Here is a 24,045-nt window from a genome sequence, read left to right as displayed (position 1 = left end):
TGGGGTTGTTTAGCCTGGAGAAGAGGAGGCTGAGGGGAGACCTTATTGCTCTCTACAACTGCCTGAAAGGAGGTTGTAGAGAGCAGGGTGCTGGCCTATTCTCCCAAGTGACAGGTGATAGGACAAGGAGGAATGACCTCAAGCTGCGCCAGGGGAGGTTCAGAGTAGATATCAGGAAAAAAATTTTTCACAGAAAGAGTCATTGAGCACTGGCAGAGGCTGCCTAGGGAGGTGGTTGAGTCACCATCCCTGGAGGTATTTAAAAGACGGGTAGACAAGGTGCTCAGGGACATGGTTTAGTGGCAGACAGGAATGGTTAGACTCTATGATCTCAAAGGTGTTTTCCAACCTGGTGATTCTATGATTCTGTGAATCTCCACTCTTTCAGATTAAAACCACTGCCCTTCATCCTGTCACTATAGTCCCTGATCAAGAATCCCTCCCTGTCTTTCCTCTAGGACCCCTTTAATACTGAAAGGCTGAACAGCCCCAACTCTTTCAACCTGTACTTATATGGGAAGTTCTGCAGTCCCCTCTTCTGGACCCAGGTCAGCAGATAGTTACTGCCTTTCTGTCTCTCTACTGGTGAGAAGATAGAGACAGACTCTTCTCAGAGATGCATGGCGAAAGGACAAGAATCAACTGTGATAGCTTGTGACATGGCAAGTTCTGATTAGATATAAGGGGGAAAAAAATTCCTAAGAAGTTGGTAAAGCACTAGCACAGGTTGTGAGGGGAAATGACCTTCTATCCTTGGAGGTTTTCAGATCTGGACAGGCCCTGTGCAACCTGATCAGTGGTATCTGTGCTGAGCAGGAGGCTGGACTAGCTGACCTCCAGAGGTGTCTGCCAACCTAAATTATTCTGCAGTTCTAAATATAGCTTGTGGGTGTGCTAAACTTGACTTTGGCGTTTAAAGCTAGAGCAGGACAGCCTGGCAGTGCTTCTGGGACTCTCATGCAGCACTTCCGAAAAATATAGACATGCACACAATTTCAGTGGAAACTGAGTTATTCTGTAGCATAATGATATCCCAGCTGAGAGTTACATGACTTCTAAAATCATAGCTATGTCTCAGGGTGTGTGTGTGATGCTTAGATGTGCTTTGTAAGTGGTCAGGTTTAATTCTCAGGGTCATAAACTGAACAGCTGAAAGGATTCAAGGCTTCTGTTTCCCATTCTGTGACAGATAATTAAAAGATCTAATCTCTTATACAGCTGACCTGAGAATAAAGATCATACATTCCCAATATTCTGTAGATTTTCTGTATAGTAGAGTACCCCGCTTCTAATTTTTAATTTAATGTATCATTAATAAAACTAGGCCAATTTTAAGAGAGTGTATTGATTTAAAGTTGAATTTTGGGACCATTATTTTCTTGTGGAATTAATGCAAAATATATAGTGAATTCTGAGACAGGAGAGAGAGAATCTCATTAGAATAAAAATATCTGTAAAATGATTGTAAAAGATATTGAGGAAAAGGAGCTTTTTTAAAGATTAGAGCAATTTCAAGTTTAAAAAAGCGACATTTATTTTATTACATTTTCTAATTATGTCCATACCTCATCATACATCTAATAAATGGGTTGATACATGCCAGCATTTAGGATTGGCATATAAGTCTTAAAGCTTTTGAGTAGGTCTGAGTGTGTTTCAAAGGTTCAAAGGTTCAATTGGATCAGCGCTTTTAGGGCAAAATAATTAAATCTTACTTTCTGAGTAGAAGAATACACTTCGAAGTGATTCTTATAATTCTGCCTTTGCACAAATGTAATCTCACTGGTTGAAAGGAAAAACACAGACTGAATTAAAAGCTTTCAGATTGATTATAATTAGTTTATTTTCCCAGTTTCTGATAATTAACTGATCAGATATGGAAATGGAATACACGTCAATTTGCTGGAGGGTCCTCGGGGGACTGCTGTTATAGTTCTACAGACTCAGGCTGTCTATCTGGAGGACAAAGAGATTATTTACTGCAATTTTCATTTACCCTTCCATGACAGACAGGTGGAACTGGAAACTGGAATTGGCCTAATCTATTTGTAAATAAGTGTTAATTACATCTATATAGGTATAATGGTGGTAGCAGTCTGTCAGTAGTTAGACTGATGGCATGAATTAGATGATGTATTTGACCTGCAATTGGAAAGAATGTTAAATGGAGACTTAAAAGAAGCAAATTGTAAAGCACCGCAGAGAGCACCAAAGAATATTTTATTAAAAAATACTAGATTTTTAGATAATCAATATTAATCATGGAATGACATTGTACTGCTCCTTTTTTTTTGTTTAGTCAGCATTTTGGTTGCTTTTTATTATTTTTATTAGGAGGAAGAATTGACAATAAATGCAAAATTACTTCTTCTTATGAGAAGAATATGAATAGAAGCCATTTTTGTTATGAATAGCAGGGCCAAGGAACAGGAGGCTATCTCCTGATTCAGAAACACCCATCTCAGCTGTTTCTCCTTTCCAGAGAACCTGTTACTCTTCCCCTCCTGTTGCAATTTAGTAACTTGTGAGTTTTGCCTTTTCCCTGGTAATTCTTCTATGACTTCAGGGTGGTACCTGTGTTTGCCAGTGTTTCCCAGGTGTTCATATGCAGAGGTTTTCTATTGTTATTACCTGTGTAACAATAATCTGGAAATAAGAGTTTGTACTGTTGGAATGCTTGTTCAGAAAGAGATTTTCTTCTTCCATTGCCTAATTTTAAAGCTAAGAGATTAAAGATGTTTCATTTTTATGATACAATGCCACATAGTGTTAATTCCTGCCCAGGAGCAATGCTTAAACCCTTATAAATAATACTATTGTTTGAATAAAATATATTTGCATGTAGTTTCATACACAAGGGTTTAGCTAAGTGATTTTGTTTGGGAATTTCTAACTTTCTTTTCATTAAACCCGTATTGCTATTGACAGTAGCATTTCAGTAGACAAAAACTGGCATCATGTAGACATACAAATTAACTATGATCCTTCCTCCAAAGGGTGTGTAGTGTAACACTAAACCAATCAAGATAAGTATCTATGAAGGGTTTTGACTCTATACATGGGGGTATTTCAATTGACTTCAATACAGCTGAAATACTCTACTAATATTTTCCATTATTTATTGATGTTCATAATAGGGTACACTTTACTAGTTTGAGCATCCAAAACCACAAAAGGCTGTTAATGGATTCATGTCTTCAAAGAAAAATCCAAGAAAGTGGCTTGAAAAAGACTGAACACCTATTAATTGGGATAATTCACAATTAGAAGCTCATAATTATGTAGAGGTACTTGAAGGGGGAAAATAGCACAAAAAGGAAGAAAATGGGTAGGTACAGTGCCTTGCTGGAGCAATGGATTGATACTCAATACTGAAGTGTTACCAGCCCCCTCGTGTTGTTAGGAAATCTGACTTCCCCAAACCATTATATTTGTTTAAAATGATTACACACAGTTCTTGACTAATTTTGGTGGGGTTAGAAAGCTGTGTTTTCCTTTTCCTAATGAAGGATAAGTTTTTCATGCGTTTACAGGGCTCCTGTGCTGGAATCACAATAAAATAAGCACTGATAAGGAGGCTCAGGAGAGCTGGCAGCTGAATAACAGTGAGACCTAGGAAATTCAGACACAGTTTGCATAGGAAATAAAGAAACTCACAGGCCCAACAAAAATTCTAAACAAGCACAGGAAACACAGTGATCAGTTATGCACTCGGGTTTGGATTTCTGTCATCTGCCTTCAGGTGTCTCAGCTTTAGCTGTTTTGCCTGAGACAGTCCAACCTTGAGTGGAAAGGAGGCACTTCCAGAGGACCTTCTGTTCCAGCCCACAGTGGTGGCAGTGGACTTCATGTTGGGAAGTTTCTGTCTCTTTTATTGTAGTGAGAACCTACTTTAATTGTTTTCCTAATTTTTGATGCCTTGAGTTAGGTGAGATGAGTCCCACCCTAGTAAACAAGGCAAGACAGAATGTTTTACCCAATCTCTGTATTTGTATAAAGTTTATGTGTTCTTAGAGTGAAGAACTGAAAACGTGCTTCTTTGACAATTACAATTGCTGTTGAAAAAGATGCTGTGTTAGACTTCGTCATAGACAGCGCTTTGGAAATATAAGCTGTCTAAAAGCATTGTTATTATGAAATCAGTGATACAATGCATGGTGTTAAACCCTGACTGCCTTGGGTTGTCAGCATGGTGTCAGATGGTGAAACTGTGACATGATGGGGGCCATCAGGCTGTATAGCTTGGGGCAGAAGTGCATGTCATTCCCGTCTTCCAGACTGAAATTCAGATCAGACTTTTCAACTCTATTTCAGCCCCATGTTTAGAAGAGGGACTAAAATTGAGACAGCACTGGAATTTTCAGTGCTTAGGGATACAGGAAGGTATTACTAGTGGCGCAACTTAAAGATTTGTGATTGACAGTATGAAAAATGTTGTTAGAGTGACTGAGTCTGCAAGCTAGGTTAAATTAAGCGTTTCTGCAAGTCATTTAGAGATTTATGCTTTTGGCACCTAATGTCTCACTGGCTTGTGTAAGCAAGTTGGTTAATCAGCAGGGAGAAGCACTTCCAGAAGATATCTCATTTTGCACAGCCTCAATGACAGTTGCAGCTAAAATTATGACAAATGTAAGGATTGGATTGCATTAAGGAACTCTTCCTAGTTCTCTGCTCATTTAGCATGTTAGCCCTTGCTGTGTCCTTTTCCTAGCTCTTATGTAAGAAACACTATTGTTGAGATATTTCAATCACATCCTATCAGTTTTTCATACCCTGAGGACCTCATCAGTCTTTTCACAGTGTTGGATATTGTGTTTTGAATATGAAATTGATATTCACTTCCAGCTTGGTCAAATTAACTTTATTAGACTATGTTTTTCTTAGGATTTTAGGATTTTTCTTAGGACTTAGTGCTATGTTCACATACATGTTTTAAGAGAGTACCCAGAAAAGCAAAATCACTATTTAAAATTCAGGCCTGTTCCTACAGAAGCACTACTAAAACCAAAAGGTTTTGAAGTACAGATACTGGTAATGCTTAGCAGTGCAGAAAACGAGTCATACTAGAGCAAATGTTGATACCATTCATTACAAAGCAGGTTTTTCTTTTTCTTTTTTTTTTTTGAGTTCAGTGAATGTCACTCTAAATGCTAGAGAGGAATGGGATGCTATAGAAAGGTTTTTTACTATCTGAGTCATCATTTACTTTATGAGCAATTGGACTGGGAAGAGAACTGTCTTTGCTTATGTTCTGTTGTAGAAATAAACACTGGAAATGTGCTGTGATAGCACGGATCATTTACTCGTTCTGTGTGTCACATTAAAGTGAAGCTGGGCTTCTCTCTCATTAAAACTAATATTTTTGTATAATACTTTGGGACTAGAACAGAGCCAGATTGTGCCCTTATGCTTCTCTGATATATGGTCTGCAGTGAGGATAAGTAAAAAGAGCTGTCATGTTTCGCAGCCCCGCAAAACAGCAAGGGAGACTCTCCTCCTCCAGCTCCACAGGGAGCCCCAGGGCTGGTGGAAGCCAAGCGTGAAGAAACTGACTGTGTACTGAGGAGAAGGGAGATGTCCAGGAGAGTGATCAAAGATGGGGAAAGGAGACATCAAGGTAGGTCCAGAGGGGAGGATTTGTGGGAAAATGGAGAGAAATTAGGGATAAGTAGCACTGGTTATAAGTGAGTTGGCTTCTAGGCAGTGTCCTCTGGCTAAATCTAGCACCTGATGACCCCAATCTGTCCTGTTGTCTTCTTAAACTGTGTGTGGTTTTGGTGGGGATGTGTGGGGGAGTGGGACTAGCAGTCAGCCTCCTTACTGGCTACCTGTGAGAAGGAGGAATTCCCACGTCCCATGGTCCCCCAGATTTGGCTATGCAGACTTTATCCTGCTTCATACATAATGCCACCTGGCCAAACAGCAGTCAATACATAGACAAAAATCTAATCTAATCTAATATAATATAATAAATTATCCCTTCTGGGAAAGGGGAAGGGAGCTTGAAGTGTTTAAGGGTGAAAGGCTGTGAGTACAGCCTCAGAGCCGTGTGTACAGCAAGAAGGGGTTGCAGCAAAACACGTAGGCAGTGTCACAAGCTGAGTCTGTGAACCAGGACAGCCGTGTCAATGATGGCCCAACAGACCAGTTCTCATTCCAGTGGGATGGATATAGGTCAAGGAATAGCACCCTACATAATCGTTGGTTTAGTAATAGCATCCCACGTGATTGTAATCTTAGTAGGTTATTATTAAAGGCTTGAATCAGTAGGATTATTGGCAATTGGAGCAGCTCGCAGCCAGATGCAGATGCTCCCCATTTCCTTCCCTTGAGTGGAGGAGTGACCCATATCTGCCCAGCAGGACTGCCAGCCTCTGCATCACAGTGATTTGCTAGGCTTTTCTGTGTCAGGGACAGAGATAAAGGTTTTTTTAATGGTCTCGCAAAGGTAGCTGTTGTTCACCAGGCTTTGGCTGCAGTTTTAGCTTAATTTTATTTTTTATATGGAATGTGAGGAGTTACCAGGTTCAGTCCTAGTGAAACTAAAAACCAGTTTAGATTGAGAAAGTACCTGAAACCGGTTTATTTCGCTTTCTTTTGTTTTGACTTGAAAAGCTTTCCTCCAACCATATTTTAGTTTCCACCCTTGGTAAACAGAAATGATCTTCTAAATCCCATTTCTCATCATAAAGGCCAGCATTTATTCATAGAATCATAGATCAACTCAGGTGGGAAGGGACCTCAAAGGATCACCTGGTCCAGCCTGTCCTAGGAAAGAAAGCCTAAATGAGATTATCTAGGATCCTTTCCAATCACATCTTGAAAACCTCCAGTTGGTGTGGATTCCACCACATGTCCAGGGAAGTTGTTCCATAGAGTGATTGTCACTGTGAGCAATTTCTGTGTCAACATGAAACCTCTCCCAATGCAACTTTTACCCATTGTCCCATGTCTTCTCCATGTGGTCCTTGTTAGGAGGAGCCTCTGTCCTCCTTGTGGCCACTCTTTAAATACCACAGTACTATGATGAGATCCCCCCCTAAGCCTGCTCCGCTTTCTTCTTTTCCAGTTATTTGGACTAAGTAAATACTGGCAATGTGAAGACTGTGGCAGCTCCAGTTTGTGCTCAACACAGCCTCACCCTGACATAGCACTGGGACTAGACCTTGGCTGCCGGTTGCCCTCGCCTTCTCTAAACTGAGGTCTTCATGCAAAAGCAACCTAGGTAGAGAGGCTGGATGGGGGCTAGCAGGCTCCAGCATCTTCTCCCCTGCCCAGCACACTTATCCCACTATTATCCCCTCAGTATAATGAACATAATTTGTCTGTGTTTCAACCTTGTTGAAATCAAGGGAGCAAGGCTAATGTGGGATTTGACATTGCATTTTCATCCATCCTTCACTGAATTGCATTTCTGTACATTACCTGGGAGAAACAGAGGGTGATATCTTTCTTTTATAAATTTAAGATAGAATTTCATCAGATGATGTTGCTTCTTACCCTTCTAGCTGCAGAAAGTGAATATAAAGCTTCAGACCAAAATAGTTGGTTTGACTTAAAACTCATTCTCTGTCTTAATAAGGTGGCAGGTTGCAAATAAAGCTACCCAAAACTCCATCATAAAATGTGTTGTGTATATAGCCCAAAAATGTATCTGTTGGCAGTAGAACTGTTAGTTGCAGAACTCTGCAAGAAGTAGCACAGGAGATCTAGGCTCCGGGATTATGTTTGTGTGAATATAACACGTTTGTCCTAAGAATGTAGTGTTGAAAGATAATTGATTGCAGAAATTGTGTAGCCTGCGTGTGAAAAGAGAGACAATGTGCTGATCGTTTTGATGGGGATGAAGCACAATTAGGTCTGTATGTGTATAATCCAATCTAAGGAGAAATTCTCATACTGTGACTGACTTCACCAAAGTTAATTAATTTACACCTGTTAAAAGTAGTGTCACTTTAGAACCAGCACTTGAATAGCATCAATGCGTATACATATTTGAAATAACTGTATGATTAAAATAAAACAGTGCCTAATCCCCTCTTGATGTCAAATTAAGCAGTGCAAAAAAAACCCAACCAAAACAGGAGTTCAGTTTTAAATGGTAGTATAATTATTTAAGGTATTTTTATATGCCATAAATGCAGCATAAAAAGAAAGGATCCTTAAAAAATCCATAAAAAGAAAGGTCCTTAAATTATTGTTTGGTAAACCTTTTTGAAACACTATTTTGTATAGCATTAGTGGAAAGTTAGCAAAGTATAATTTAATAAGTGGCTGGGGGTAAATCACTGTGGCTGGGCTAGAAAAATGAACAACTTTTTTTCACATTAATTTATCTTGCCTTTGCTTTTTTTCTGTTGCTATAACAGGCAAGCATTGTTCTTGTTATTCAATTTGTATCAGGGAATGGAAAGAGAAATGAGCCATGGAAATTTGTTCTAAACTGTTTTTCCTCAGTTCCAAACATTTGCTCTTTCCCAAGCCAGGGAATGTGCTTGTTCCCATCCTCCCTTCAGTGACACAGATGGAGCAAATATCAATGTGAAGAGTGATACCGAGCAGGGGTGCAGTCTGGTCAGAGCTACAGTCCTGGAGGAAGGAAATAGCACTGAAATGTCAGTTTCTGATCTAGGGTCAAGCCTCCCTATAGCTTACTTCCCTAAAGATGAGGGGACTGGCAGTAATATGGCTTGAGTAACTAGTGGAGGTGTTAGAAGTGATTATCAGACAGCCAGGGAGCTAAAGAGCAGTAATAGACAGAGTCTAGTGGTTTTCTTAATTGATTTTTAAAATTTCAAAGCTACTTATACTAGAACTGAGCAATAAGGAATATCTATTAGTTTAGATGTACTCCAAGAAAAAAAACGCACAAACCTTTCTGCTTTATTTCTTTTTATTAAAGTTAGCTCAGAGACATCATTTCATTTCATTTCATTTCATTTCATTTCATTTCATTTCATTTCATATATTACTGATGATGAATTTTCAGCCTTTCCCCTCTTTGTCTTAGGTTAGCTTTCTGGTAACAATGAGTAAAGGTTAACTTTCTAGTAACAATGAGTAAATTGCTAAGATCAAAATTTGGCTGAACTGAGATCAGAAATTAATGCTGTTCAAAGTCTTCCATCCAGATCAATAATAGTTTTACTGGTGAGCCTCACCGAGAACAAGGTGAAGACCAACAGCGTAACGTTTCCAATGATCACTTTTTTTATCTTTTCTACTTTCAAATCAGCACTCCACAGTTGATGCATCCCTCTCATCCCAAAATGAATGCATTTAAGTCAGTATTGGATCTGACCTGCTGCTTTGCAGCTACATCACTTTATAGAGAATGGGATTTGGAAAGCAGGCAGAAGAATGTTTTCTGGCATGGTCATTGTGGCCTAAATGCAAGGATTAAAGTGCTGGGAGTCAGGCATGCGTGCACAGTTCACAGAGCTGAAGATGAGGACGTGTCTGGAACCCCCTCTGCCCTCTGGGGCAGTTTTGTTGTTCAGGGCTTTACACTTGGGATTCACAGTCCAGATCCTGACCCTGATTTCCTTGCCTTTGTGAACCTGAACAGAGCTGTCTCTGCAAAGGCCGGGGTTAGGCTCGCAGATCATAGAATCATAGAATCACCAGGTTGGTAAGGACCCACTGGATCATCGATGCTAGAGCCCCTAATCGGAATTTGCAGTTGTGGTTCCCTTTTGGATCTAACAGGATTAAAATCACCTTGTGGGCACCTTTCAGCTTGCCCACATCAGGAGATCACAGCCAATTTTCTTTGCAGAGGGGTTTCTGCTTGTGTGTTTGGCCATGCATGCCTGTCCTGGTGGTGCCACACAGCAGAGATGAGCTGAGCCATGCAACCTTGCAAAGGCAATCTGAGCTCAGGAGGGGAAGCTTCCAACAGATGTGCCAAGAACCTTTAAAGCTTTCTTTAGTCATGTTTTCTTGGAAAAATAGGAAGGTAACTCTTCAAATAAAAGATCCTCAGATTTGCTGAGCATACTGAGTATAAGCAGTCAGTACCCCACACTTGCACAAAGGTTACAAGCTACAAAGAGGCACATAGAGCTGCTTTACTGTCCACTATATATGGAAAAGGAGGGGAAACTAAAGACACTTTCTTGCAGTCCTCTGTGAACTGCTGGGAAATGGGAAGTGAAAAATCAGCTCACTCTGCCTTTGGAGATGCCGAGGAGCAAATGCGAGAAAGGAGTTTTCAGCCTTGCAGCTTTGGACTTAACGTGCACTTCAGGCACATGAATCTTTCCTTAAATGAAAATCTTTCATGTTTGGGGGGGATGTGTTGTGCATTCTTTTATTTTTCTTTATAAGACACCTCCAATTTCTATGAAATGTAAATTTCTAAATTACAATTAAAGCACATGAAGAAGCAGGTTGAATGTTTTTTCTAAATAGCACCCAACCCACATTATAATTTCATAATCTTGCACAGTAGATAGCTTGTTATTGCAGAACTATGGCAATGTCTGTGCACCTTTCCAGTACAGAGTGAAACAATGAAGATCGCTTAGGTCTGTTGAATTATTTAGCTGATATTTCAGTTTATTCTCCATTTAAACTCTCAAAATTCCTATTGATTAAAATCAACAATTTAAAGAATTATTTTCTGTGTAAAGCAATGATAAATTAACATTTGGAGATTTCTTTCTCTTTTTGTGTGCATGTGCCCACAAGGAAAAATCTGTCTTTAAAAACCTGCTCTGTGCATTAATTTATTCCCAGAAGAAATACGCAAAAATGGTCTTGAGGTCTTTGCAATGTCTGTTATCTCTCTTGCACCATTCATGATCTCCTAAGTGTCAGATTTATACTGTAGTTTAATTTCTCCTCTATTAGAGGATAAAAATGAGCTTTTCTAAGTTCACACCTGCTACGTACAATTTTTAGCTACAACAACTGACTTATATTGCCTTGTTCTGCTTCTTTGATTTCTCGCCTATGAAATGCCTGGCTCAGATTCTGTATTTTTATCTCAGCAGTTCTCATTACAGTACTGTTCCTGTTGCAGCCAGGATGCCTTCCCTTAATGCGATACATCCCATTATCCTGTTCGCTTTCCTTGATTACTGCCAGGTATTCAGTAGACAGTTTAAATTCCCTCTCTCAATCTAAAGGCCTTTCTCTGATAAGTCCCTTGTAGGGCCTGACCTTTTGGAACTCAATACATTTTGTTAATTGCTTGCCTTATCCTTATTACATGACAGGTTTTCTGCACTAACTGCACGTGTCAGCCTATAACTTCTGCTTAAGCAGGTCTTTTCTCATCTGACATCTACTCCATTTGTTACTGGCCAGCCCTATCACTTTCATAAGGTCAATAGATGTCCTGTGCGGCAGGTTAATTTCTGAAGGTGTGTGACCTGCAGTACCATCGCTGTGGCTGCCGTTGTCCCTTCGCCTGACCATATCTGACCATATCCCTTTACCCTCTGTCCTGTGTCAATTTGCAAACTACGTTCTGGGCATGCCTGGTGCTCTGTCACAGAGTTGTTTTTTTGGATTTTTTTTTTTTTTTTCAGTCCTCTAAGAATTTTATTGCACCCTTTTGGGGTTTTATGTATCACTTTTTCCCATTATAATATCTCTGGTAAAGATCTGGAAGACTTTGTTTCATTTCTGCTCGCTATTTCATGTGTACAGGTTTCTGAAGAATACTAGATGATGCTTTTATTCTAGTTGAAATAAAAGGGGATAATGCATCCTTCAGTCTGGATCTAGGTCTGCTGTAGAGAGGTTCCCCTGGGAGGAAAAAGCTGCGAGTGGGAGAAGTTCTGGTTTCATTCATCTGACTTGCTGGCCAGCAGACAAGGGCTGTCATCACAAATTTCAGGGCTGAAGGAAGCTCTTTATTTCTGAGAGAAAGCAGCAAGGAGAGGACTCATGACCCAGTTACCTTTGGAGCAAGCACGGCTGCCTGCTTTCCGTTAAGCAGAGCTCAGATTGGATTCTTAGCCTGATCTCACATTTTGAATTTTCCAGCTTCATAAATATGCAGCACTTTTAGTGTCTCATACTTCAGTACCTTGTTCTACAAGAGCTACATATTGTTGTTTTTCCCTCGGTTGCTTGTATGTGTGTCTCAATCAAAGATGACCGTGTGTACAGCTCGTTACTGTACACGCGATAAGTGTGTTTTGTCATGCATGGACTTAAGGATTGAGAAGTTTAAGAGCCAGAAGTTAAATTCAGGCTGTTGCTGAGCAGGACAAGTCTTTGTAGGGTCAGAATCACTGAGGGCATGGGGTCTCTGCAAGTCTATTGTCAGTAGGGATGCGAGTGACGCAAGAGGCTGGGCAGAAAGTTGGAAGACGTGGGTTTAGTTTTAGAGACACCATTTATCCAGCTGCTACCTTGCTAAGCCTTTATCCTTTTCCTGCTCATTTTCACTGCTGCCATGGGTTTGTCCTTTTTATTTGGATCACAAGTGCTTCAGCGAAGTGCCAACTTTGAACACAACCAGTAAGTAATAAATATCACTTCAGTTAATAAGTGACGATAGTTAAACCATAAAATCATAGAATCATAGAATAACCAGGTTGGAAGAGACCCACTGGATCATCGAGTCCAACCATTCCTATCAAACACTAAACCATGTCCCTCAGCACCTCATCCACCCGTGCCTTAAACATCTCCATGGAAGGTGAATCAACCACCTCCCTGGGCAGCCTGTTCCAGTGCCCAGTGACCCTTTCTGTGAAAATTTTTTCCTAATGCCCAGCGTAAACCTCCCCTGGCAGAGCTTGAGGCCATTCCCTCTTGTCCTGTCCCCTGTCACTTGGAAGAAGAGGCCAGCTCCCTCCTCTCTACAACGTCCTTTCAGGTAGTTGTAGAGAGCAATGAGGTCTCCCCTCAGCCTCCTCTTCTCCAGGCTAAACAACCCCAGCTCTCTCAGCCGTTCCTCATAAGGCCTGTTCTCCAGCCCCTTCACCAGCTTCATTGCTCCTCTCTGGACTGGCTCCAGAGCCTCAACATCCTTCTTGTGGTGAGGGGCCCAGAACTGAACACAGTATTCGAGGAGCGGTCTCACCAGTGCCGAGTACAGAGGGAGAATAACCTCCCTGGACCTGCTGGTCACTCTGTTTCTGATACAATCATAAAATGGTTTAAGTTGGAGGGAGCTTTGAAGATCATCTAAGTCCAACCCCCTGCCATGGGCAGGGACACCTCCCACTAGACCAGGCTGCCCAAGGCCCCATCCAACCTGCCCTTGAACACCTTCAGGGATGGGGCAGCCACAACTTCTCTGGACAACCTGTGCCAGTGCCTCACCACCCACATTGTGAAGAAATTCATTCTTATATCTAGTCTAAATCTGTCCCTCTACAATTTTTAGCCATTCCCCCTAGTCCTATCACTACAAGACTTTGTAAACAGTCCCTCCCCAGCTTTCTTGTACACCTCCTTCAGGTACTGGAATGCTAACATCATTTTAATTTTATTTTTGTCCAAGTGATTGCCGAAATCTGTATCATTACATATAGAGAGATACTTAATTTTACTGCATTTGTGTTTGTTTGTTTGTGATCATATTATCCTCAACTGAAAATCTAAATAAACACTAACCTGGATCACAACCACTGTTAAGGCAAAAAAAAGAAAACCTGGCTAAAGGCAGTTTTTTGTAGCTTAGGAGGAAATACACCTTAAAACAACTGTGAATAATATGTAGAATATGATGATTTGATGTATTTTCCAGAATTTTCATTGTAAAATTTATGAACTACAGATTGTTTATGAAAAGTAAATTTCTTAACCTGTGTTGAGACTGGATTCTATAGCCTCTGTTTGCTATTAAACAGTCATACATGCAGTTGGCTAGAAACTTAGTGAATGTCTTGAAGTCCAAGGACAGAGATTCATAAAATCTTAGAAGATCCTGAGTTGGAAGGAACCCACAAGGATTGTTGAGTCCAACTCCTGACTGCATACATTTAGGCAACATACAATTTAAACCAATGCACAGATCCCAAGCAGTATGAGAATTGCTGTATGCAAACAGGTACATACATGTGGTGTATTGCAAAGTCACTGTATCTCAGGTGTTGTTTAGCTCTGATATTTAAAAAATTCTGGATTAGAAAGTACTTAATATTTTATTGGGAAGAAAAACAACTACATTTTTGCACGTTTAATAAAATTAATATTTATTTCTAAACATTTTCAAAGACAAGCTATGGAAAAAAGCTCAAAATGGGTCTAGTGATGTGCTGTGAGCATGGAAGGACAGAAGCAGGGTTAGACTGTATACTGTCACCTTCCGTTACTATTGACATTAACTTTTACTGGGAAGAGAGAAGTGACTACAGGAAAAAAAAGCCCAGGAGTTAGGAACAGATCTGAAATCTTTTAAAAATACCATTTACAACCAGTGGTACCATAGGCTATAATTTGCAGCCAACTAATCCATTTCGGAGTGGCCTAAATTCATTGCTAAGCTGTCTGACTGCTGTTTGCAAAGCTGTCAGTGAAGGTATTGACTTCAGTAATAGACCGTTGGTGGAAAGAAATTGAAAACAGAGGATGTGCAAGGGCGTTGCTGGGGTTACCAGAACTTCGCTTGAAGTTGTAAGAGGAGTCAGTGCCTCATCCTTTTATATAACAGGGGCAGTGTACTGTTATTAGCTCTAAAGCAGGGGAGTTGCAGGTGTTTGGCCTGCGTTGATTTGAGATATTACATTAAAACTATTCTGCTTTCTGGATCATTTGCCACGGGAGTGTCATTAGGCACTGTCTGAGCTGTCTTGCCTGAGTTGCCGTCACTGCTGTCTCTTGTCACGCTCCCTGAATCAGTCCATCACAGTAATGAAGTGGAATTGGTCTCATGCTTTGTGCCTGTGAAGCCCATGAGTGCTGGTGGAGTTTCACAGCAACATCGTCAAAACCCTCTGAGTTCTCCGAGTAAGATTTCTCCTTTCCTGTAGCCAAGCGGTGGGACCGCATGGGAGGCTCAAGGATTATGCCTAGAATTGCAAAAACTAATTAGTAGACTATGTGACTGCATTATGATCATATAGCATCAAAATGCAAGTTATATAGCATTTAGCCTTGAAAAGGAGAGAGCCTGGCAAGCCGGCTGTGTTAAAGTAAAAGAGCTTTCACTTTCCTGCCTATTAATTTACGTTCCTTCAGAGCACTGCTGTTTAGCAAAGTGCTTTCTGCATTTCTGCCAAGCTGAAGTAGCCACTGGGAAAATCTAAGTAGGCCAAATCCTGCAGGTATCTGGAGAGCTCAGCCAGTTTGGCTGATGATGATCCAAAAAAGTCCAGGGTTGGATCTGGCTTCACACAGACAGCAGAAGAGTATTGAATAAAATAAAATAGTGCCATAAGGTTTTAGTGCCATAAGGTTTTAATGCCAGAAGTCAGTTGCTGCAAGATAGCACATATATAAGAATTTTAAGAAAATTAAATAAACTCATTGTTTGCTTCAATGTGAAGAACCTGGGATCTTCAGATCTGCTCTCTGGGTCTCAGACCATGTCTGCCAGAAGCTATTTGAAGTTATTGACCACATCTTGCATGGCCCAGGACAGAGATGTACTCATCATATGGATTTCAGAAGTCAGAGCTCCTCGACTGTCCTTATAGAAATGCTAATTCTGTTTCCAGCAGCCAATACTGGACAAACAATATTTTGTTTCATATCCATTACAAAATGTAAAGATGTCTTCTGTAGGTAAGAGGCCAAAGGGAAACATTCTGAAACTTGAGGGAATTCATTATTTCCACTTGAGTTGATGGGCATGTCTGTAAGATAGACAAACTACCAGCTTTTTCTGGCTTCTCGTCATGACATATTATCAACCAGGATCATAATTATATATAGATGCTTTTGAAGCCTTGATGATTTTTGTTTAAAAAAGAAAAGAATTAAGAACCTCCTCCCTCTGTTTATATAGTGTTATAACAATTCACCCTTAGTGAGCTGGTAAGAGCTTAAAAAAACATTCGTAAGAGCTTCACTGAGCTATAAAACTTACCCTTTGTTCCACAGAAATAAGTCATTTTTTTCAAAGGAAAAAAGCAGTGTTTCAGGCTTATTAAAGAAAACGGGGTTTTTCTGATGGCAGTTGGAAGGTACTGAGCTTTCTGTGAAATATTTGATATCAGTAGAGACTCATGCTTCAACATACATGCAGACTGGATCATTTCAATAGATTTTAATATGAGTCAGTGCAAAATATTTTTCAACCTGCACTGCAGAGTGAACTTGGTGTGCAGTGCTACACAAGCTGTGTTGCTTTCACAGCCCTCCCTCAGCAGCATCAAGAGCTGTGGAGACCTATTTTCACATTTACACCCCTGACTAATTTCTGTTTACAGAGAGAATAAGTTGTTTCTTTGCTGCTTTGTAACCAAGTAGGCAATGGCTCAGGAAAGGATGGTCAGTGCCAGAGTGGAGAGAGTGTTTTGGCTTCTGTGAAGCCTGCAGAGAAAAAAATGATCTGCATTGTGTGTAAAAAGGGGGTGTGATCCTGTTTGTGTCCCTGCAATTTGCTCCAGGTTTTGCCAGTTTGTTCTGCAAGCCAGCAGGTCCTTTTCCAGTGCACAAGACACATTACTGCCTTCATATAAATTTAGTCTAAAGCAAGTAAGAGCTACAGATTTTAATCCTTGTGGGGCATTCACATGATAAATGGGCAGGCAATCATTGCTTTAAATAGCTCAACACATCACAGTTATTGCAGTGATACGCAGTCCAACTCCATATGAGCAATCAGGGGAGAGATTTTTGGCAGCCAGGTTTCTCTGTGACAGCCTTTGGGAGAGACATGCTTACAGCATCTTCTTCTGAAATCAGTGCTGTGCCCTCCTGCACCAGGGACACACAAGAACTGCCTGGACTGGGGGAGGATGGTTAGAGGGGTTTCCCACTTACCTCAATCCCTATTTTTAATTTTGTGGCCAGGCAGTTTGCAGTTTTTCTTTCTCTACTCCTTTTCCCCCAAGTGGCCAGCACCACCCTGCAGTGCCTCTGGAAGGTGACATCTCCCAGTGCAAAGGTGGCCGTTGCTGGCATATCCTGCGTCCGGTCTCTCTGGAATCCTGCCAGTAGTGGCCCGTCTTGTGGATGTGACAATATTTAGGCTTCTCCAGGGCACTATTTTTTCACAGCAGTGAGGTACTGGGCTCGCCTCCTGCCTGTGTGTGGGTGCAGCTGGAGTCATCTGACCGCTGGGCACACTGGTGTCGGAGCATCTCCGGGACAGCTCACTGCCCCAGCTCCTGCTCCCCCACCGTGGCGACAGAGCTCCCCACCACAGGTGGGACACGCAGCAGCGGTGCTTCAGGTGGCACTTTCCCTCTCAAAGGGAATTCGCGTGGGAATGCCGGAAGATACAGGTACAATATGATGACTCCACATTGTGGAGCTTAGACCTGAAATGACTTGTTTTTCATCCGGAACTGCGATAACTAAATCACCGATACTGTCATGTATCATTCTGTGTTTATGTGGAAATGCAGCTGAGTGGAGGAAGATGGATAAACATTACTTTTTAAATTATACTTTGTTTTATTTTAATTATATGAATTATGATTTGGAAATTATAATGATACTGATACTTAGCTGACAGCTGAATTTGAAAACTTTCCTCATTTTAGTTAATTTAAATTAACTTTATATTAGCTTGTAATAAAGAAACCCTCTTGCTTTATGCACATATTGGAGAGCTGTTGCTGTATCTTTTTCATTATAATCTTGCTAAACCCGTATATTGCTGCAGTAATGTTCCTAAAATTCAGCAGAGGTTTTTACTAACTGCCTTTGGATTTGGTAAATATTTTATTATAGTAGTGAGGGCAGGAGGTTAGCTTGTGCTTGTTTATGCGATGTGAATTTTGCACTGAGCAGATGGTGAGATCTGGAGCTTTTGTGCCCTGGGTACTTGTGCTGCATCTCTTATGTATGGCTGTATTCACATTCTGCTGGATAACACCTCTCCTTCGTCTCTGACCCCATCAACTCTGTAATTCACAGTAAAAGCATAGGCTGATCCCATCAACTTTGTAATTTGCAGTAAAAGCATAGGTTGGCTCAGTTGTGCTGTATGCTTGCTGTCCTGTATCAACTATAGGTTTCTGGTTTGATTATGATCTGTAGGAAGTGCTGGAAAAGGTATGAAATCCTTTCCTCAGTGCCAATGGAAAGGCACTGTAACAGTTGCTGTTTGTAAGTGGTAGAAGCAGGTATACATTTCAAAAAGGAATGTGATTCTTGAACCACATTATTTTGCATATTTGGACCATGTGAATGCATTCAATTAAGTAGAGACCTATTGACATTAACATTTATTGAATTTACTGAATTGCCTGTCTTATGGTATAAGAGCTAAAGAGAGAAGGGGCAATAGCACTTTGCTGTAGGAACCACAGCGAAGGTCTTGGAAAGAGCAGAGTGCATTTGGGGAGTGGGTGGACCCACTCAGTCAATAAAAGCTGCGTTGGGGAAGCAAGTGAGCTTACGTGCACGGTCACTGGGCCACTTCAGCCCTCTGTATGGCCAGCTGGAGGGTTCGAGGGACAACATAACATGGACATTCAAGGCAAAACTTATTTAGCTTTCCCTTTATCCTTGTGATCTTCTGCTTTATTGTGAGATGTATAGAGGAAAAAGGTATTGTAATGACAAGGCACTGTAAAACATGGAAACATGTTTGAAATGGCTTTTAATGCAAGCTGCTAATGGAGGAATACATTAAAACAGGTTACCACTAGATACTTAACATGCTGTTGCAGAACACCTGTTTCTGTCATGTCTGCTGCTGGGCAGTTTTGGTACCCATGCATTTGGGCATGTGTGCTCTGTCCTGTCTTCATGCATGGCCACTGGGAGTGCACAGCCAGGCAGGGCTGGGGTCAAGAAATTGCTCTTCCCTGCTGCTGAGTGCAGATGGAAAGATGAAAGAAGAAAGCTTGTGGAGTCCTTGTATCACACTCACTCTTTTTCTCATCCTTCCTGTGGAAGGCATCATTAAGGTCTCAGGTCCCCACAAGGCTCCATAATGAATCACCAGTTCTTAGGAAAAAGAAAAGAAACCAAAGCCCCTTATCTAAAGCAAATTTATAGCTCACACCCATGTAGTTCCCTGAACACCATATGTATTACCGAATTACTTATTACTGTGTTATATTATGTTTAACCCCACACCAGCACTGGAAGAATGCCTAGTCACTGTGTTTTACACAAAGGCACAAGGCAGGGAGGGAGCGGTGGCCAGCTTTAGGCACTTAAAACCAGGAATAATGCTTGATGGGATACTTAGAGCAAACACTTGAATGCTTGTTTCCTTTGCTTTCATCTATGTTTTTAAATCCAATGCTGAGTGTTTTGACTGAGGTGACTCAAAGAACGGTTTGGCAAAAACCCAGCTTGAACGCCAGTCTCTAATTCTGGTTGGGTGCTGCAGAACTCATCTGCTTCTTGCTTTAATCTTGCTTAGAGAAGATTGCAAATTTAATTCCCTTCTGGGCTGCTGTGAACCACGCCCTCCCCAAATCGCCTGTTACAGCATTTCAGCAATCAATACTTCAGTCCTGTTCCTCAAATACTTAGCGAGTAAATGACGTTCCAGTCTCATATTTGTTTATTTTGATTTTCAGTTACGAGCTCTAGCTAGAATGATGAAAACTTTCAGTGTCAACACAGAGATAATTTTCTGTTAATTCCTTCATGCAGAATAATATCTGTTACCAGTGCTGTGCATTATTGGTTCAGAGTTGGAATGTGGCTTGTCTCTTTGTTGAAAAAAATGAACATTTTTATGAACTTAACATTTCATTGGTAATTTTTAATATTAATTTTTTTCTCAAACAAAATGTTCCCGTCTCACGAAGAAAATGTAATGGGTTGTGGAGAAGGGCTGTTCCTGGTGCATTTATAGATGAGCCATAGCTGCTAAAGAAAACTGATATAGCTTTTCTGCTGATGGAGGGTGGCTGTTGAAGGCAAATGACATATTTGTCTGAGCCTAAAGTGAAAGGCTTGTGCTTCTTTAACTCAACCTCAAGACCGAGGTGAAAACAAACCAAACCAAAACATAAACAGAACAGGGGAGGTGACACCCCCCAATCCCTTGCATTTTCTTTTTACCATTGTCAGGTAATTTTGGGAATTATAAAGTCTTACTCTGTAGGAATAAAATATTTATTCACATAAATATTGTCTATCCATTCAAATTACATCGTAGTTTAGTTCACAGTACTCTTTGAAATGTTCATATGAACAGAAATGTTCACAGAACAGAAAGCATCTGTCAGACCCTTTGTGCAGCTCTGGGGCCCCCAGTATAAGACAGGCATGGACCTACTTCAGGGGGCCCAGAGGAGGGCCATGATGATGATCAGGGATTGAAGAACCTCCCTTTTAAGGACAGGCTGAAAGAGTTGGCCCCAGGGAGACCTTACAGCAGCCTTCCAGTACTTAAAGGGGGCCTACAGGAAAGCTGGGGAGGGGCTCTTTATCTGGGAATGTAGTGATAGGACAAGGAGTAATGTTTTTAAGCTGAAAGAGGGGAGATTTGGATGAGATATTAGGAAGAAATTATTCTTTGCTTGGAGGATCAGGAGGCAGTGGAACAGGTTGCCCAGAGAACTTGTGGATGCCCCATCCCTGGAAGTGTTAGTGGCCAGGTTGGGTGGATCTTTGAGCTACCTGAAGTTGTCTCTGCCCATGGCATGGGGATTAGAACTAGGTGATCTTGAAAGTCTCTTCCAACAAAAAGCATTCCATGATTCTAATATTAAATTGTGTCACTTGACCCTTTGTAATCTCGGATTTCTATATTCACCAAGAGCAATAAATGTAAAGAGCTGAGTTTTCAGAACAGGGCTAAATAGTGTGGAGTAAATGGGATATATGGCCTTTTTTTTTGTGACCATATATTGAACAAAGCATGTGGAAGTCTTTAGGCTTCATATTAGAGGTGTGATTCAAGATTGAATGTATATTCTTAAGCATGAGTCTTCTTTAGTTTTCAGTACTTGATTTCTAAGCTCAGTAATGGCTTCTATGGGTCTTTGTGCTAAGTTAAACCAAAAGCAACCAAGCTGGAAAAAGCATTAGGACTGTGTCGAATTCTGTAGTTGTGACCATATGTTTCTTCATCAGAAGAATCTACCATGAAGATTTTTCTCATTTGGCTACACAAAGCCTGATAGCAAAGGGGTTCGTCATCCTCTGTGTGGATCCTGGGCATGATCTTTTGCCAAGGTTTGGATTTCTCTCAGTGGTTTGCTTACAGCAGAGAGCAGATGACAGGAGAGTGGTAACATTTTCCATCCCAGGCTTTGGAGTGGAGCACGACCAGGGATTCACAAATTTTCTCCCTTCTGCCACCTCTATCAGCTTGTCTTGTGCTGTCTCCAAAACACTCTTGTATCACTGTATCTCATCCTCAACCCTTGCACCTCATCCTGATCCCTGCTGCCAAAGGGGGATTTTTTTGTGTATATATTGTGGATTTTCATGAATCCAGTGCACATTTCACAAAGTCCATGTCTGTCAGGCTCCAGCCTTTACTCTAAAGTACTTCCAAAACCAAGGTGCTATGCTTTCTTTTCAACTTGTGGACCCAAAATATTTTATGCTTTCCTTTTTTCCACCTTTATAAAAAGCTTAAACAGTTTGTCTGAAATATTCACTGAAGAAGTGAGTTCAAGAATACCAAACATGAAGAAAGTAATTATAAACGGTTGAAGTTCTCCAAAGTTCTAAACACACCAAAGACGTCATTCTACAGTTGCCATAAGGTTTATAATGAGTGATACCACTGTCCTTCTTTCCCTATGATATTTAGAGCAAATGAGGAGTGGTGTCCCTCAGAGGTCTGTACTGGCACCAGTGCTGCTTAATATCTTTGATGACATGAACTGTGGGATTGAGTGCACACTCGGCAAGTTTGCAGAAGACACCAGGCTGAGTGGTTGACAAATAGTTTCTCAAAATTGTGCCAGTAGTTTCAATTTCAACATAAAATACAGTGTTTTTCAAATATTCAAACTTAAACTGATATATAATTAATGTCATTTTGTTGTGCTAGATGAAAGAAAAAATACATAAAACTCTTCAGAAGCACAATTTTGTAATGAGCCTAAAGACGCTATATTCTCACTAGGGTTTTGTGTGAAATATTGATTAGCTTAGTTTTGAACTGAGAGGAGAGCAAAATAATTATTTCATGCATATTTTAAATATGGTTTGTGTTACTGTAAGATTAATGGAAGAATTCCAACAGAAATACTACATCTTTTCCTTTTTAATTTATTTTGTGGCTGAGTTGTTTGGGTTGTTTTAAATTCTAAACCTTGATCCAGAGACCTGGAGAGAAGAAAGATGTGAAGTTATTCTGCCTTGCAGCTCTGAACGTTGAGCACCACATTCGTTGTGGAAAGCAAAACTTTCTGTTTTATTCCACTTGGAAACAATTTTCAATTAATTTGCAAACATTTTCAGCTTTCTGCTGCTTTGCAGTAAGTGTGGCATTGAACTTCCAGGTGCAAGAAAACAAAAAGATAAAGGAATTTACCTCTGGAAATGTGACAGTATTCTCACTGTAGGGAAAGGGTGTATGTTGAACATGGGGGGCTGCCCTTAGAACTCTTCAGTGGTGTATCTGGGTGCCTCTGGCTGTGGCTGGGACACCTCATTCAGGTTACAGACCTGCCCTGGGGATTCACTGTGGTGTGGTATTGCCACTATCTGCATGCCTCTGTGCCAGCCTGATGCTGATGCCTCTGGAGAGATGCTGTTCATGAAACTTTATCCGTGAGAAGAGTCAAGCATGAAAAAATGGTCAAATGTTTATCCATTCCAATCAGAATTTTGTATGCCAATATTAACTTTTTAGGCCAAAATGTTCTGGGCATGGTCAGGTCTCTTTAATTCAAACCTCCATGAATTAAGTGCTACAAATGTGATGCTTGTTAGTAATTTTGGAGAGAGCAAAGCTTCTTTATCTGTAGTTATAAACATTTAGCAGCTACTCTACTAAATAACTCAGGAAAATACTTTGTTTTGTTTTCTGTCAGGGCTGATTCTTTTTCAGGGCGGGTTGTTTGTTTTGGGCAGGTTACAATAAAGAGAAATTCTTGTGTCAAAAGTTAAAAGTTGCAAAGTTCAGAGTTTCCTCCATTTTTTTTGAGGGGTAAGGAAGATGTTCATGTTAGCATGAATAGTGTGTGCCTTTTGCCCTGTGTAAATTTGAGCATCTGCTTTTCTATAAACTTCTAATTACCTGTCATGCTGTGTTGTTTTTATTGGAGATATACTCAATTATAGCTGTGGCTTCAGTAATAGCTCCAGAGTTCACTATGCCTTGAGCAGGACTTTTGGCAATCCCAGAACGTGTAATTTCAGCAGACAAGGCAGAATGCTGATGGGTAGTGAATAACAGTATAGGCAGCTCAAGCCCATATAGCCCAGCTCAACCCTTGGGAAGAATAACATTTTACTTACAAGAGTAGAAAGTAGTGGTTTGGGCAAAACTTGCAGAAACTTTTCTAGAAGACTGGGTGGGAAGCTCAGCATCTCATTGAAATACTGACTTCCTAAAGTTGGTGGCTGTGGAAAGGCCTTTTAGGTATCACCACAAGGTGTTGACAGTGGGAATAGGGATGAGAAAAGAGGAGGGACCGCAGCAAGGTTGAATATTAAGAGAATGAAGGCTGGGCAATGCTCACTGATGGATTTTTGTGTCATCTGTTATTGTATGTGATCATAGTGACAATACCATCACTGCCTCTCTGTATTATCCCTACCTATGATGAAGGTATAGGCATTACTGGGTTTCTGTTTTTTAAAAAATTAAAATAATTTTTTAAAATATTTTTCCCATCTTTCTTTCAGAAGTGTTTTTCTGAGATAGCAATTCTCTCATATTACAGTAGGAATAGAAACTGCAGATCTTGGCCATTCTGAGTTTAATCCAGCCTCTTATAAATTGATTAATAGCATTGCAGCAGTCTCATACAAAAAAAAATTCCCTTTTTTCTTTTTCAAATGCCAATGAAAGAAGAGAGATACACAGTA

The 24,045-nt window shown here is 40.6% G+C and overlaps 1 protein-coding gene across 14 annotated transcripts in view; it reads left to right on the top strand.

The window, feature by feature from the left end:
- The window catches only part of ABLIM2 (actin binding LIM protein family member 2), a 149,865-nt gene that overhangs the window by 17,441 nt on the left and 108,379 nt on the right, over window positions 1-24,045 (top strand). The window contains exon 1 of one of the 14 annotated variants that reach the window (XM_069856389.1): window positions 17,151-17,360. The exons of the other annotated variants lie outside the window; for them this stretch is intronic. Coding sequence (XP_069712490.1) covers window positions 17,345-17,360 — 16 coding nt within the window. The 5' untranslated portion in view covers window positions 17,151-17,344. Of the gene's footprint in view, window positions 1-17,150; window positions 17,361-24,045 lie in introns of those variants that run through there. 14 annotated transcript variants of the gene reach the window in all.

This window comes from Phaenicophaeus curvirostris, chromosome 4, assembly GCF_032191515.1.
Source record: "Phaenicophaeus curvirostris isolate KB17595 chromosome 4, BPBGC_Pcur_1.0, whole genome shotgun sequence".
In the NCBI taxonomy this organism is placed as follows: Eukaryota; Metazoa; Chordata; class Aves; order Cuculiformes; family Cuculidae; genus Phaenicophaeus; species Phaenicophaeus curvirostris.
This window is presented reverse-complemented; position numbering and strand designations above follow the sequence as displayed.